Source organism: Chlorocebus sabaeus, chromosome 13, assembly GCF_047675955.1.
Source record: "Chlorocebus sabaeus isolate Y175 chromosome 13, mChlSab1.0.hap1, whole genome shotgun sequence".
NCBI lineage: Eukaryota > Metazoa > Chordata > Mammalia > Primates > Cercopithecidae > Chlorocebus > Chlorocebus sabaeus.
Window position 1 is genome coordinate 9214274 of NC_132916.1, and position 15482 is coordinate 9229755.

Consider the following 15482-nt stretch of genomic DNA (forward strand, 5'->3'; position numbering starts at 1 on the left):
TATATAAAAGCAGTGATGAATTTAAGTGGCAATACTTAGAGTGCTTACAAAATTATTGAGTTTTGTTTTTTATAAGAATTTGAAATATGCCTTTCAGTAATGAATGCAATTATGCCTATACTAAGATGAATAAGAGAAATGAAATGCACAGTACTCAAGTGACAAGGGAAATTACTGAAATGAATTTAAAATACAAAACAAAAACAAAAACAAAAAATACCATTAAGTACTTGTAAAAATATAAACTCTTTTCTGTTCCCCTGCCCCATTCCACTTTATCCCCAGCCCTTCTCTTTACCTCGTTTTTAAGGAATTGTGTCCATTTAATAAATTCCTCAGTTTAAGGAATTGCATCAATTCCTAAAGTCCAATGACTTATATTTATTTAATAATTGTTTTGGATATGATTTATTTTCCCAAACTTAATAGTGCCTGAATATGCCCCCAAGGAAGGCCAGTTTACAGAACGCATTCTATGACGAAGTATGGGGTACAAATATAAATTCCAAAAGTTTCCAGTTTATAAACAGGGGAGTGCTCCATAATTGTTCATGTCTATAAATTGTTTGGAACTCAGAATTCTTTTCTCCTAAAGAAACCTCATTAACCATGATAATTAGGTGCCCAGCTGAGCCTCTAGGCCCTATTTAACTAGGCCTTATCTGATCGAGATGTGCCTAATCTGAGTGCCCTTTTTGGTTGCATCCACTTGGGGGATAACAATCCCACAGATTCTCTTTCCCCCGACGTTAACTAGACATTGACATGTTCACTCGGGTAACCAACCAACCACCATAATCTATGGAAAAACGCATTAAAGGGAGCACAAAATTCCATCTCCTTCACTTCCTTCCTTTCCCTTCTCTGGTGTCAACCAAGGACAAACTTTTGAGAGCAACAAGAGAAAGAAAATAATGGATAAGCATCCCTTTTCACTCTGAGAGCCTCCCATTCCCAGTGGCCGCTCATGTGTTGACCCGCCAAATTAAATTTATGATCTGAGGGATGCTGGATGTTGAAAACACCCGCCCTCTAAAATGCATCATCACAATCACTCAAAATATAGGTCAATAACAAAGGAAGAACTTTATGACATTCAAAGATGGAGGCAAAGCACCAAGAATATACACACAATTCAGAATTTTTAAGTTGTTTTAACATCGTAACAACATACAAATAGGAAAAATGAGAATTGTTTTTCATCTTTTGTTACTGCATGTTCTACCTTGTCCTCTGTCTCAAATCTCCCAAATGTCCACAGAAAATCTACTGCAGAGCGCGCTGATTAGATCTAGCGCAGGAAGTGACGCCATCGTGTGGACAGTCATGGAGGTGTCACAGGAAAGAGAGGTTAGGGGAGGGTGTTCATAGAGCCTGCGGATCTGGGCTTAAGTGCTTATGGCAGATCTTTCAAGGTGGGAAACTGTTTGGAGTTGAGCAGATCAATGACAAAGTAGTTTGGGGTCAGTGGACACAGTAAGGCAAAGTCCTAAGGAAGCCTTCATAAGGAAACTGTTGTCTTACACAAGAGCTATTGCCTAGGTGAACCGTCTGATTTCCTGTTAAGAGAGATGGCTACTCAGATGAGCAAACTGTCTGGTTAAATTATTTGCAGAAGTTTCTTGAAGCAAACAGTGAAGTTATTTATTGCTTTACAAGCTTATCTTCCAGGGAAGGATTTTTCTGGAACAAATAATTAGGTCTCAGTGGTCTCAGTTCTCAGCCCCAGTAGGTAGGCTGTGTGTATGCAGGTGCTTTCGATTCTCATCTGCAGCCAAGCAGCTGCTTGGATTCCTCAGACACTCCAGGCTTTGGCCTCTTTGATTCCAAGCCACCTCCTCCTCTTCTTTTTTTTATACCTCTTTGGTTGCTCTCTGCTCACTTGGCTCTTTCTACATCTACTTGGTTTGTGGATGTACGTCTTGTTTCTTCTGCAAACTCCAGGAAGGCAGAATCCCTGCCTAATTCGTTTATGATTTCTCTGTGGCCCCTGGTGTTATGCATAGTAAATGTACACTGAAGAGTTGTTCAATGAAGAATCAATGAATATTTGCTTGGAATTCACCTCCTGCTAATAAGGATAATATTATTATTGGTGAAATGAAAATTTCTGATTGTGTCTCATTATGGATGAGACTGATTCTTCCCTGGCACCTCATTGGAAGATAGATAATCTCATAGCCACTAGAAGTTGACCCACCAGGGGTGTTTGGATTAATACAGCAGCTGCAACACACCAGAAAATATCAATCTGCATCAATTTTGATAAAAATTATGAAATCACAGCTATCTGAGCTTCATACACACTATGTTGAGCTCCTAGAAGATACTTCACATGCCTCTGGGCTGGTAACTGCCTCATCTACAAGTAAGAAATTTGAATAAATAGTATTTCATGGCTTCTTTCAGCTTATTCTGAAAGCATCAAAATTTACAAAGTTTCATGCTATACTACTCAGATAAGTTATGCCTAGTAATTAGTGGTTGTATGGAAGATTTTCCTTCTGCAAACTACATTCATGCTTATATATGTTCATAAACTCAGGTCTATACGTTATTGAATTTTTATTCAGTCTTTTCCAAGGTTATTTTTAGATGTACTTTAAAGTTTTCATCTAGAGTTTTTTATTATGAAAAGTTCCAGACATCCAGTTAGATATTTAAAATAGCATAATCAATGTCCATGTACACACTACCCAGCTTTGATAACTTCATTAGTTTAGTTCTTTTTCGGCCTCGATTTCACCATCTTTAAAATGGGGATAAAAATACTACCTGCCTTACAGGGTCGTCGTGAGGATTAAACGAGTTACACGCAAAACACTGTGAAGAGTGTTTTGTTCCTACTAAGCATCACAGAAGTATTAGCTTTTCTTATTAACAATGACTGTTATACACTTTAGAGACAGATTTGAATAGCACCGTCCTTCTATGCTCCTGTTCCTCTTTCCCCTTCCCCTGAATTTGATACATACTTCAGGGGCGTTTACCATTTGCATGCATTATTTTATATTCTTAGTATATTTGTATGCATCGACATTGTTTAATAGATTCTCTAAACTTTCTGTAAATGACATTGCATTGTGCATAAACGATTGCAACATTTTTCTCACCTTTATGATTATGAGATTTATCTGTTTTGATATATTTCACTCTAGTTAACTCATATTAACTCACTCCCTAAATATCTTTGCTTCAGTGTCGTGGTCTCAATAAGAAATGAACACCTAATTTTACATTAGCCAACCCTACCCTTTATACTGTTGTATTTTCTCTTTTCCACACAGTACTGATGACCATCCCAAATGTTACATCATTTACCTACTTATTAGTTTATTTGTATTGTCTCTCACCCCTTTAGAATGTGAGCTCCGATGAGGGATTTTTGTCTGTTTAATTTTTCACAGATGCGACCCCAGTGCCCTAATAGTGCCTGGCACAAAGTGGGTGCATAACAGACTATTTGTTGAATGATTTTATCTCTTCTCCTGTTGATGGTCATTTTAGATGTGTCCTTTTGTTGTTGCTGTTATTACAAAAATGTTGCAGTAAATATTCTACTACGTATCTCCTTGTATAAACATGTAAGTTTCCCTCCAGTGTGTAAACCTATAAGTAGGTGTTAGGTGGAAGGTGAATATCTTCAGGATTCTCCTTAACTGGCTTAGGATATCTTGAGACAGCAAGTATTGGCTATTGAGAAAGAATGCACGAATAATCCTTTATAAATAAAAACCCATCAGCAGAGAGAAATGATTAAAATAAGCTTGGCTTTATTTATGAAAATGATAATGCTTTGAACTTGATTATATAAAGTCCTACTGCTGACTGAATGCAATTGCTCTGTCAAGATAGCTTAGTGAGTTTTCCATGGATCCTATTAACGCCTGGCTCTCAGACTAATTCAGAAATGGCTACTTTAGAACAGTGTTTGGCGACCCTAATCAACCTGGCTTAGCTGGATGAGCGAGCAGCCCACTGGATTCCTTCGCTGCTGCAGCCCAGCCTGCAGATGTGGCCCAGGCTCTCTGGCTTGTGCTCAGAGGTCAGTGTTCAGTCTCGCTGCATTGTCTTTGATCACACTGAATCATCATTTATTTTTGATGCCATTTCATCGTTAGTCGGTTTCCTTTTCTAAGTTGTACTTAGGGGGGAAATAGAAGGTTACTGTAACTGTCAAGCCCACATTAGGGATTCTAAGCGATAGCCAAGAGAGAAATTAATCCTCAAAGCGTTTCGCACCAAACAGCAGCAATCTGCAAATTGCAGATTATTTGCGTCATATGGCCGGTGCCGGGAGCACATCAGAGAGCTGAAATCCATTTCCATTTCTATCCCAAGCCTGGGTGCTCACGATTTTCCATTGAACCCAAAGGATATCACAATTGCTCCTGTGATGATTTGCAAGGAAATTAAAAGCAAAAATAGTGATTGAAGACTCATGTGGTTTTTAATGCTTCTCAATGGAATATATTTTCCAAATGAGTTTTCCCTGCTTTACAGTATGATTGTTGAGGAAATTCACCAAAAGCTTTCTGAAAACATTGTGGCTCAGTTAATCTCTCAAAGGTATTTGTTTTGTTTTGTTTTGTTTTGGGTTGCTTTTTCTCAGTAGCTGTCAGTGACTTTGTGGAAATGCTACACAACTTTGTGACGCATTTTCACTGAGGAGCTTCCCAGTTAGATGATAAAATGACCTTTATGGTATAGCAACAGAATGAAAGTAAATGTTGATTACAGATACTAATTGAAATAAAGCGCCCGGTTTCGAAGTTGTCTTTTAGAAAAAAAGATTCAATCCTGTCTTTACATGCTTTTTAACAAATTTTCTTATTCATTTTTAATACCAAAAAGCTAGTATTCATTGAACACCAGTGAGCTCAGATTTGTAGAAAACACAGGCAAGAGATGAGTGAGGGGTTTAATAACTGGAGGAAAAGCACAACAAAAGAACACAAACCTGTGAGCATGGCATGAGGATAGCCCGGAACGAGGTGAAATTCTCTTTTAAATTGCCAAGGACAGCACATCGATGGGCTTTAAAAGTGGAATCCAGGACAAGAAAAGAGGGAAAAGATAGAGAAGAATAGGCTTTTATCAAGAAAGGTAACACAGTGTCAATAGGTAAAAACACTACTCTATTTCTGTGTGTTCTGTTTTCTTGAGCAAAGAGAATATTTCCCATGTTAGAAAGGCCAGAATAACAACTTAAGGAGAACCTTGTGCTTAAGAAAAGTGAGGACTGCGGCCCGGCGCGGTGGCTCAAGCCTGTAATCCCAGCACTTTGGGAGTCCGAGATGGGTGGATCACAAGGTCAGGAGATCAAGACCATCCTGGCTAAAATGGTGAAACCCCATCTCTACTAAAAAATACAAAAAAAAAAACTAGCCGGGTGAGGTGGCGGGCGCCTGTAGTCCCAGCTACTTGGGAGACTGAGGCAGGAGAATGGCATGAACCCGGGAGGCGGAGCTTGCAGTGAGCCGAGATCATGCCACTGCACTCCAGCCTGGGCAACAGAGCGAGACTCTGTCTCAAAAAAAAAAAAAAAAAAAAGTGAGGACAGAATATGGCATATACAAATATTTTAAGTGCCCTAGATGTCCAAACACTTCTATTATAGTCTCAGAGATGCTGCCGGAAATCTTTGAGATACAATAAAGAGATGAGAGTTCTGGAGGTGATTTTTTTAACTTTTCACAATGAGGAAAGATTGAATCTCAGAAGTTGAAAAAGCAGTGAGTTTGATACCAGTTTCACCCATCAAGCACCCAAAGGAGAAAAAATCATGTGAGAACTTATTCACGTATTACGTAAGGAATACTCATTACATAAAATAATATGCGATCATTAAGAGTCAATGCAGATTTACCAAAAATGAATGCAGAAGAACCCATATGTGAGGGAGGTGATGCTTAAAGGGCATGGAAGGATTGGACATGGTCTCTGTCGCTGCAAATCCAGAAGTAGTACTGCAGTTTTTATTCATCAGGCTCATTTTTTCCTCCCTGCCACCTCCGCCCCCTCCACTAACGTTTTCCTGTCTCCCTACACGAATGCATTGTGTGTGCCCGTCTTGCAGTTCTAGTTTTGTTATTTTTAAGCCCCATCTTCACACTGAGTTTATATCTGGCCATTTCCTATATTAATGTTCCTATGATGAGCACAGTTTGCAGATAGCCGTCCACGGTCTTCTTAAATATCTTGACCCCTTCCAGTTCTTCTCATCTAAGTCTACGCTGTGTCTGGTCTTGTTTGGTGGTTTTTCTGAACCTACCAGGTGTTTCAAGTAATTATGTAGTCTTCTGTGAAAGATGTTTATATATGAGCTATCATCAACATCAGTCCTTTCGCTTGTATCTTAGGAGACGGCCAGAATACAAATTCTGAAGATAAGCTAATTTAAAATATTGTTTCTTATTTTACCCAGGATTAAAATAAGTCAAAGCCATTTTCTCAAGTTTGAGTGACATAAAAGACCACTTGTAAAGAAACAAAAAATTCTCCAAAACACCCAAGGTTGAATGAAATTATTTTTAAGACAATATGGCTTAAATGCATCTAGATATAAACTGAGCTATAAATACTTTATGCTTATACAACTAGAAGGCCCAAATAAAAACATATCAATTAAGTATAAGTGAAAGTACAAGACCAAAATATTCTGATGGACTCTATCAATTTAATACGGCAGAGGCTATCATTTTACCGACACTAAAGCAGTGCTTGGGATCCAAACAGGGACCTGATGGATTGGCCCAGATTCGTTCCATCTCAGCAGGCCTGGGACCCTGAGCTGCAGGCTGCCTCCCTTCCCCCACCACTTCTCCTGTGACTCTACCCTTCCGACATTCGGCCCCAGACCATGGGACGTGACTGGTGGGGGAAGCCTCCCTTGCATTCTATCCACACCTTTCTCATTTATTTCAGCAAACTAAACTACAATGACTTGCTCCCAAAGAGATCGAAAGCACAGGAACTGACTTGAGGCTGAATTTCATAGCAGTTTTTGGTTGAATTGAAGCCAATCAAATGCTCCAGAATATACACTTTTACTATCATTTAGGTAATCATCAGAATAACAACACCAAAATGAATAACTTCTCAAAAAGAATCTCCAGCCTGCAGGTCTCCATGGCCTCTAGTTGGAGAAGCAACTCAAGCTCAAGCATCTGTTTCTCACTTGAAGGATCTAGTTTTCCTTCTCTACAGTACCAGACATGCCTGTGGAAGCTAATCTATTATGTTTTCTACTAAAATATTCACCTTGGGTTATTTATTTATTTATTTATTTATTTATTTATTTATTTATTGAGACAGAGTCTTGCTCTTGTCACCCAGGCTAGAGTGCAGTGGCACAATCTTGTCCCACTGCAACCTCCACCTCCCAGGTTCAAGCGATTCTCCTGCCTCAGCCTCCCAAGTAGCTGGGATTACAGGTGCCCACCACCACGTCTGGCTAATTTTTGTATTTTTAGTAGAAATGGCGTTTCACCATGTTGGCCAGGCTGGTCTCAAACTCCTGACCTCGTGATCCTCCCACCTCAACCTCCCAAAGTGCTGGGATTACAGGTGTGAGCCACCACGCCTGGCCAGGATTTTTATTTATTTTCTTGGTGGATCACTTGTTTACGCTTGTGTTTAAATTTTATGCACATTTTTATAATCTTTTGTACTACTCAGTAAACATTTATGAAGTACTTTCTCAAAGTAAGAAATGTTATATACTATAGGCTAAAACTATGTTCTAGCACTTTACATGGCCATAGAATTTTGGAATTGGAATGAACTCAGTGTTAGTCAGGGTTCTCCCAAGAAACAGGACCTTTCTGTCTACAGGATCTATAGAGAGAAAGAGACAGGAGGACATTTACTGGGGGAACGGCTCACACAAGTATGGCGGCCAAGCAGTCTCGCAATCTGCCATCTGTAAGCTGGAAAACCAGGAAAGCTTTTGGTCTAATTCAGTCTGAGTCTGAAGGCCTGAGAACTAGGGGTGGCAGGTTTGGGGGTCATGTATGTCTTGCAGTCAGAAGGCCTGAGAACCAGGAAATCTGATCTTTAAGGCTCTAGAAGAGAAAGAGCATTCGTCATTCTCCGCCTTCTTGTTCTGTGCAGGCCCTCAGTACCCTCAGTGGATGGGACGATGCCTGCCCACATTGCTGAGAGTGGATCTTCTTGGTCCACTGATTCGGATGCCAGTCTCTCCCAAAAACAGTCTCACACACACACCCCCAGAAATAACATGTTATCAACTATCTGGGCACCCCTTAGCCCAGTCAAGTAGACACATAAATTCATCATTGTACCCAGTAAAATTCCTCTCTAAAATATCCTGCATAAGTATCCATTTCGTGTGTGTTGAAAAACCTGCAGTTACTATCTTATAAGACAATTTATTCCATTTTTTCTGTTGGTTTAAATCCTACTCTCTGAAACAACGTACAAATGTAATCTTTATTGCAGTGAGCACCTTCATCTGTGTGAATACAGGTTTTCTCAGTCCTCAGCTTGCTCTCCCCCAGACAAACACTCTCAGGGCTTCTGACCACTGTCACATCACAATGCTGAGGAATATGAGAAATGGCTCCATCGTTTAGTTGATATGTTCTGTATACAATCCAGTTTCCTTAATAGGAAGTTCAATAGATTATGTAATCCATAGGTCTTATCTCAAAGAAACAGATTTTTATATCAATTTTGTTTCTGGAGAGAATAATATAAATGAGCCAGTTACAGTGTCTTATGCCTATAATCCCAGCACTTTGGGAGGCTGAAGTGGGAGGATCACTTGAGCCCAGGAGTTTGAGACTAGCCTGGACAGCATAGTGAGATCCCATCTCTACAAAAATTAGGAAAAAAAAAATTTAGCCAGGCTTGGTAGTGCACACAGCTGTAGTCCCAGCTACTCAGGAAGCTGAAGCAAGAGGTACCTTCAGCCAGTAGGTCAAGGCTGCAGTGAACCTTGATTACGCGCTGCATCCCAGCCTGGAGTAAGACCCTGACTCAAAAAAATAATAGTATAAATCACTACAAGCTAATATCGGGAATCGTTCTATTGAAAAGACAGGGATGCAACACATTTTAAATGATATTAAGCATACACTGGCTTAAATTGTATGTATCTATACATTTGGGCCTTGAACAATGTGAGGCTTAGGAACACCAACATCCCTGAAGTCAAAAAACTATGTGGAGCTTTTGACTCCCCCAAAACTTAACTACTAATAGGCTGCTGTTGACTAGAAGCCCTGCCTATAACATCAATAGTCTATGAACACATATTTTATAGGTTATATGTATTATATACTGTATTCTTAAAGTAAGCTAGAGAAAGGAAAATGTTAGTAAGAAAAATCATAAGGAAGAGAAAATGTATTAACTACCCATTAAGTGACAGTGGATCATCATAAAGGTTTTCATCTTCATTGTCTTCACAGCTGGTGGCTGAGGAGGAGGAGTGGGGGGAAGGGTTGGTCCTGCTGTCTCAGGGGTAGCAGAGGCAGAAGAAAAATCTGTGTATAAGTGGACCCACAAAGTTCAAGCCCATGTTGTTCCAGGGTCAACTGTATTTTATTTTACACAGAATATGTATTATATTATATATAATATTATTATATGTAAATATATATATTTAGGCCAATTTTTATATTAATTTTATAATTGTATAAAATTATATATTTACATATATAATTTTTATATATGAGTTATGTAAAAATATATAACTCATAACTATACATTAAATATAATTATATAATTATATTTTATACATGTATTTTAATTCCATGTGTATATATGTGTGTGTGTGTATATATGTGTATGTATATATATACACAAATGCACACATATACATATATATATTCATTCATTTATTTAATCTATTTACTTCATTTTACAACTGAAGAAGGAAAATATGAAAGTTTGAAGGGGCTTGGATTGATTGGGTGGAACAAGAAAGTGATGGGCACCAGAATTGCTGGGGCCTTCTCTCTTGGTCCTTGTCTCTTGGTCCTTCTGTAAGATGGCCTTTCCAAACTTAGACACAGGATCTAATAGGTCTTCGCAAAGCCCCTTGACAAAACCAGGCAAGGTACTAACCCCCAGCTGAGCCCCCCAAAGAATGGATGTCCTGCTACCCTATCTTTGCTCTTACCTCTCCATGAGCAGGCCCCTGGCCTTAAGGGTGAGCAAACAGGACATGATGAATAAGTCAGAGCCTGTGGTCACCAATTCCCCCACTCTGGCCCCACGGAATCCTGGCTGTATGTGAGGAACCAGTGACATGCTGGACACGTTTCTAAGAACCAGAGTGGCATGATATCCTAAGGCCAGATCACAATCAGAGGGGAGAGAAGGCCTGGCTAGAGTCACATGCAACTGTTTTCTAAAGAGGTGCGGTTGGAGGCCAGGCAGTGGCCATAGCTCTTTTGAGGGTTTGGCTTTTTTTGTGGTTGGTTAGATGTGTGTTTTTCAGGTACACATCTGTGTCCTCCCAAAAGGCAACACTGGCGGTTGATAGTCATAACTGTATGTAAGAACATATAACCACACAGAGTGAAAATGACATTTTTGTGATTAATTCTTCTTTCCAACAGCTGGCTGTCCCAACTCCTTGATTAAAGAGCTCCATCACTTCAGGATTCTGGGAGAAGAGCAGGTGAGTGAGCATCTCAAAGGCTGCATCAGACTGCCATGAAAGATAGACGCTAATGAGACAGTTTGGGCTCCCCAGGGAGGCCGAGTATGTCTCCTGACCCTGGGCGCCCTGAAATGGGGAAGAAAACCATGGTGGAGATATGTGTGAGGACACTTTTTTCCTCTTCTATCCATCAGACCTGACAGGTTATTAATTGCTACATCTGCTATCTGCCAGTGTGTTTCATCTCAAGACTCCAGCAGGAAGCAGGCACTGCATCGTGGCAGACGAGCAAACAAATACATGCAGAGATGAATTATGCCTGAGGGATTGATGGTCACAGACATTGCTGAGTTGCTGTCTGTGGGTGAATGTGTGAGCTTTTTTCTTTCGTTTCTTTTTTTTTTTTTTTTTTTAACCAGGTTTTTGTGTTGTGTGTTTGTTATCTGTATTTCGTGGCAGCCTCTTTGTACACGGGTATGAACGTGTGACATCTATACAAAGGGTGGCCATTGAAAGTGGATTATTTAAATGCTGTGTTGTGCTCAGTGAGGCATGTCATAATTTAAATAGATATGCTGAGTAAATAATTCAGGGTACTAAATATTATATATATGTACACACATATATAGTTTGGACTGCTTAAAAATACATTTCTTGATCCCTATATGGAACTACGAACTCTGTATTAGTATGTTAAATCTAGGTGTCAAGTTATCCTTAAAATACACTAAAGAGTTGGCAAAAGGTTGGTTGACCTAATTTCCAGTGTTATTTTATTTGATTGATTGATTGATTGATTTTTTGAGATGGAGTCCCGCTCTGTCATCCAGGCTGGAGTGCAGTGGCACGATCTTAGCTCACTGCAAGCTCCGCCTCCCGGGTTCAGGCCATTCTCCTGCCTCAGCCTCCTGAGTAGCTAGGACTACAGGCACCTGCCACCACACCTGGCTAATTTTTTGTATTTTTAGTAGAGATGAGGTTTCACCATGTTAGCCAGGATGGTCTCAGTCTTCTGACCTCATGATCCATCTGCCTCAGCCTCCCAAAGTGCTGGGATTACAGGCGTGAGCCATCGCGCCCGGCCCAGTGTTATTTATTTTTACTCCTAAAGATCGTCTCTGCCAACTTTGACCAGGAAATATGCAAATAGAGATGTGGCAGCTCACTTTCATCAATGAGTTTTTGGTTTGTGTGTTTTTGATTGCTGTATATATGTGGCAAGGTAAAACTGCCCATTTCCAATATGAGAATAAAAACAAAAGGATTAGTTAGGAGAGGATAAGAAACTGGAATCACTTCCACATCCTGGAGTTAGAGAATTACAGTACACCCCCTTCATTTTTTTATATTGTGAGTTTCCAGAATAGCAGGCATAAATGTGTATTCAAATACAAGCGAAATCAGTTATTGCATATTGCAGGTAAAAGTTGATAACTGACTCTCCTAAACATAACTACTATGAAGACACCTGGATCTCACAGCCATTTTCCAGTAAAAGCCTAAGACTTCTTACAGCAAGAATCACTGGTTGTTACCCTGACATTTCTGCTCAGATAGTGGAGCCTTCTCTTCGAACTTGTACCAATGTTTGCAGATTGTTTCCATTTTTGTTTTAGAGTCAATGGGTAATTAGTAAGGAAAGAAACCAACAGTAATCATCTCCTCAGATGTAAGATGTAGGCATGGGCTTAGACAAAAGAGTGGCCAGTTCCACCTGGTAACAGTAGGGGGTGCAGAATATGCAGGCACAGACATATGAGCATTGGATTTGATGGTAAACCTTCCGTAAGAGCTCTGCTGGTTGTTTCTCTTTTCTTGGTGAAACAGGAAGCTAGGTCATCAGCTGAGAGTAAAGATGGGGGAAGAGTTTTACAGAGAAAGGAGATGTATTAGTCTAGGTCTCACATTGCTATAAGTAAATACCCGAGACTGGGTAACTTACAAAGGAAAGAGGTTTAATTGACTCACAGTTCCACATGACTGGGGAGGCCTCAGGAAACTTACAATCATGGCGGAAGGTGAAGGGGAAGGAAGGTACCTTCTTCACAAGGTTGCAGGAGGGAAAAGTGCAAGCAGGAGAAATGCCAGTCAATTGTTACAACCATCAGATCTCATGAGAACTCATTCACTATCATGAGAACATCATGGGGGATTCACCCCCATGATCCAATCACTTCTACCCTTGGTCCCGCCCTTGACACTTGGGGATTATGGGGATTACAATTTGAGATGAAAATTTGGGTGGGGACACAGCGAAACCATGTCAGGAGAGGATAATGAAATTGTCATTTAGGAGGGTGCGGAGGGAATAAACTTGCGAAATGGTTGAATTTGGAGTGAGGTCAATCCCCAGGTGTTTTTCTGACACACTCATCTGTGTAGGCACAGACGCAGAAAAGGCACTGGCACTGAAGTTTTGCCATCGAAATGTAACAAAAACAAGAGGGAGGCTTAGAAGCTGAGGGTGGATCTCATCTTACAGTGTTACAACAACAGAGTAAGCTGAGGGTGAATCTAAGGGAGTGATCGTGACTGACCATGAAATTTCAGCTGGGCAAGCAGAGAAGCCAGATCAGAGAGAGGGCAGGGAAAATTTGTTACAGACACCAGTGGCTCGAAGAATTTTCGGGATTTGAGTACTAGAAGGGTTGAACTGGACTAACAGGCATCGGCCAAAGGATGAAAGACTTCACATTGAGTTTGTGGAGGAACTGCATAGTCAGCACCGACAAGGTCAGAGGATGCCTAGGGAGGCTGTGTGTCTGATTTCAGATGGAGGACAAGGTGACGAGAGATGTTGAGGTCATGGAATTGGGAAGTCAGAAAGTTGGGAGTACCACCCATGTGCCCACTGAGATCTTCCAGAATTGCAAACTGAAGATTTGAGAAATGAGAGAGAGAGAGAAGTGGATGTCAGTAGCTGACTGCAGAAGGGGAAATAGTGCATGGTGTAGGCTGATGGGTTGAAATGGAAAGTTGGAGGGCTTTAAAAGGAAAAAGGGAGAATGTTTTCCTTACAACGCTGTAGAGCAATGCTTTGTGGTACTGGGAGTGCAGTCGCAAAAACATTTGAGGGTGCTGCAGGCGAAGTAGTGTCCTCGGGTATGAGCCTGTTTCAGTTAGGGAAGAATGTAAGAACAACATTGAGAAAGCAGATTGCAGTTACGGGGCAGTTACTGCTCATTGTCCGTGAGTCCCTCAATCACGGGGGAAGGGTCTCAGGGTTTGGGGTAGCTGGAATATGTGGTAGGAAAAAGGATACACAGAGTGGATGTGGAGCTTGGGGCTCAGCCTGGAGAGATGGCACAGGAGTCAGACATTCTTTGGTGACTGACATGAACAGGGCATCTCAGTAAGGAACATTTATATTCTGATTATTCATGACAAGACCTACTGGCCTCTAGGCAGATGGTGGCAATGAGTCTCCCAAGAGGAAGCAGAGAACTCTTGTCCCCAGCATTCCTGCCAGCGGTGGGGGCAGCTGCTCCAGGAGCTGGTGAAACTCTTGGGATCTCACTGGACGCTTGAGGCAACTGACATCACTTGATAAAATAAAATGTTTATATTAATGTCTGTTACAAGCATTCTTGGACAAATCATTTTTGTCTCTCTAACTTAGCTTTCTGTAGACAAGGGAGAGTGAAGCTCAATCATCTCTTAGAATATTTGTAAATAAATAGGATTCCAAGTAAGTTTCAAATATTAAGTGCTATGCTAAAGCTTCTCTGATTTCAAACGCTGTTTACAATCAGCTTTCCAGAGTGGCAACAAAATAGTAAAATAAGTATAATACTCACTTAGAAAATGAGTTGATAAAACCTAAAAAGATGCTGGTTAATTACTAATTCATTATTGGATGGCAGAGACCCACAGCAGCCCTCTAATTTCTTTGTATGTGGTTCCTTTCTGTTTTCATTGATCTTTAATAGGTATCTTGATTTTTTAGATTTGGATTAAAAATTAAACACTATATGTCATTGCCTTCCCGAAACAAAAATAAACTCCTTAAAATAATATACTTATATTAGCTTCTTAGCCCCTTCTTTGATTTGTGTTCACAATTCATATTCATATAGCACCTTTCAACATTCCTTCCCCCTAGTCCAAATTCTTTGGCAAAGACATTATCACATTATAGGAAACTAAAGTCACTCTGCAGTTCTAGGTGAGCCCTACAGAAATCAGGTGTGATGTCTGGAGTCCATAAGGTTTGCAGGGCCTTTGGACCAATTGCATTTGAGAAGTACCTCCATTTATACCAGCTTCCTCCACCTTAGGTTGAATCACCAAAATTTTATGGAAATAACCTTTACTCATTCAACAAAAATGTATTGAATACCTTCTTGTACTAGTATTGTGCTAGTGTCGGATAAAATAGTAAACGAGGAAGTCACAGTTACTGATCATAATAGATGCTAGGATAGAAACAAATAGATATGTCACCTACTTTAGATGAGGGGTGGTTGAGAAGCCCTGAGACTAAGCGTTGAGGTGACACCAGCTATTGAAGGAGCTATCATTACGGGAGTGGGCAGAAGAGCATCCCAAACAGAGGAAAGCACACATCCAGTGCCCCCAAGGAGGTGAAGAGCTTGCTTTATTCAAGACACTAAATTCAACCAAGGTGGCTGGAAAATACCAAGCAGGAGGGACAGTGCCAAAAGATGAAGGCCACCTGGACCATGGACGCCAGGGTTAAGCATATGGGTTTTGTTGTGAGTTCAGTGGGAAATCCTTGAAGGTTTAAGCAAGGGGCTAGCATTATCCAAATTACATTTTGAGTATGTCAGTCTTGTTGCAATATGGAGAGACTCTGGATTAAGACAGTTGGCAGCAGAGACAAAAA

General features: G+C 40.4%; 1 protein-coding gene across 5 annotated transcripts in view; it reads left to right on the plus strand.

Annotated features, from left to right (window-relative positions):
- Positions 1-15482, plus strand: part of PRKN (parkin RBR E3 ubiquitin protein ligase) — a 1397785-nt gene that overhangs the window by 1161760 nt on the left and 220543 nt on the right. For all 5 annotated transcript variants that reach the window (XM_073022292.1, XM_073022290.1, XM_073022291.1 and 2 more), the window contains one exon: positions 10593-10654. In XM_073022292.1, the coding sequence (XP_072878393.1) occupies positions 10593-10654 (62 nt within the window). The remainder of the gene's footprint in view (positions 1-10592; positions 10655-15482) is intronic.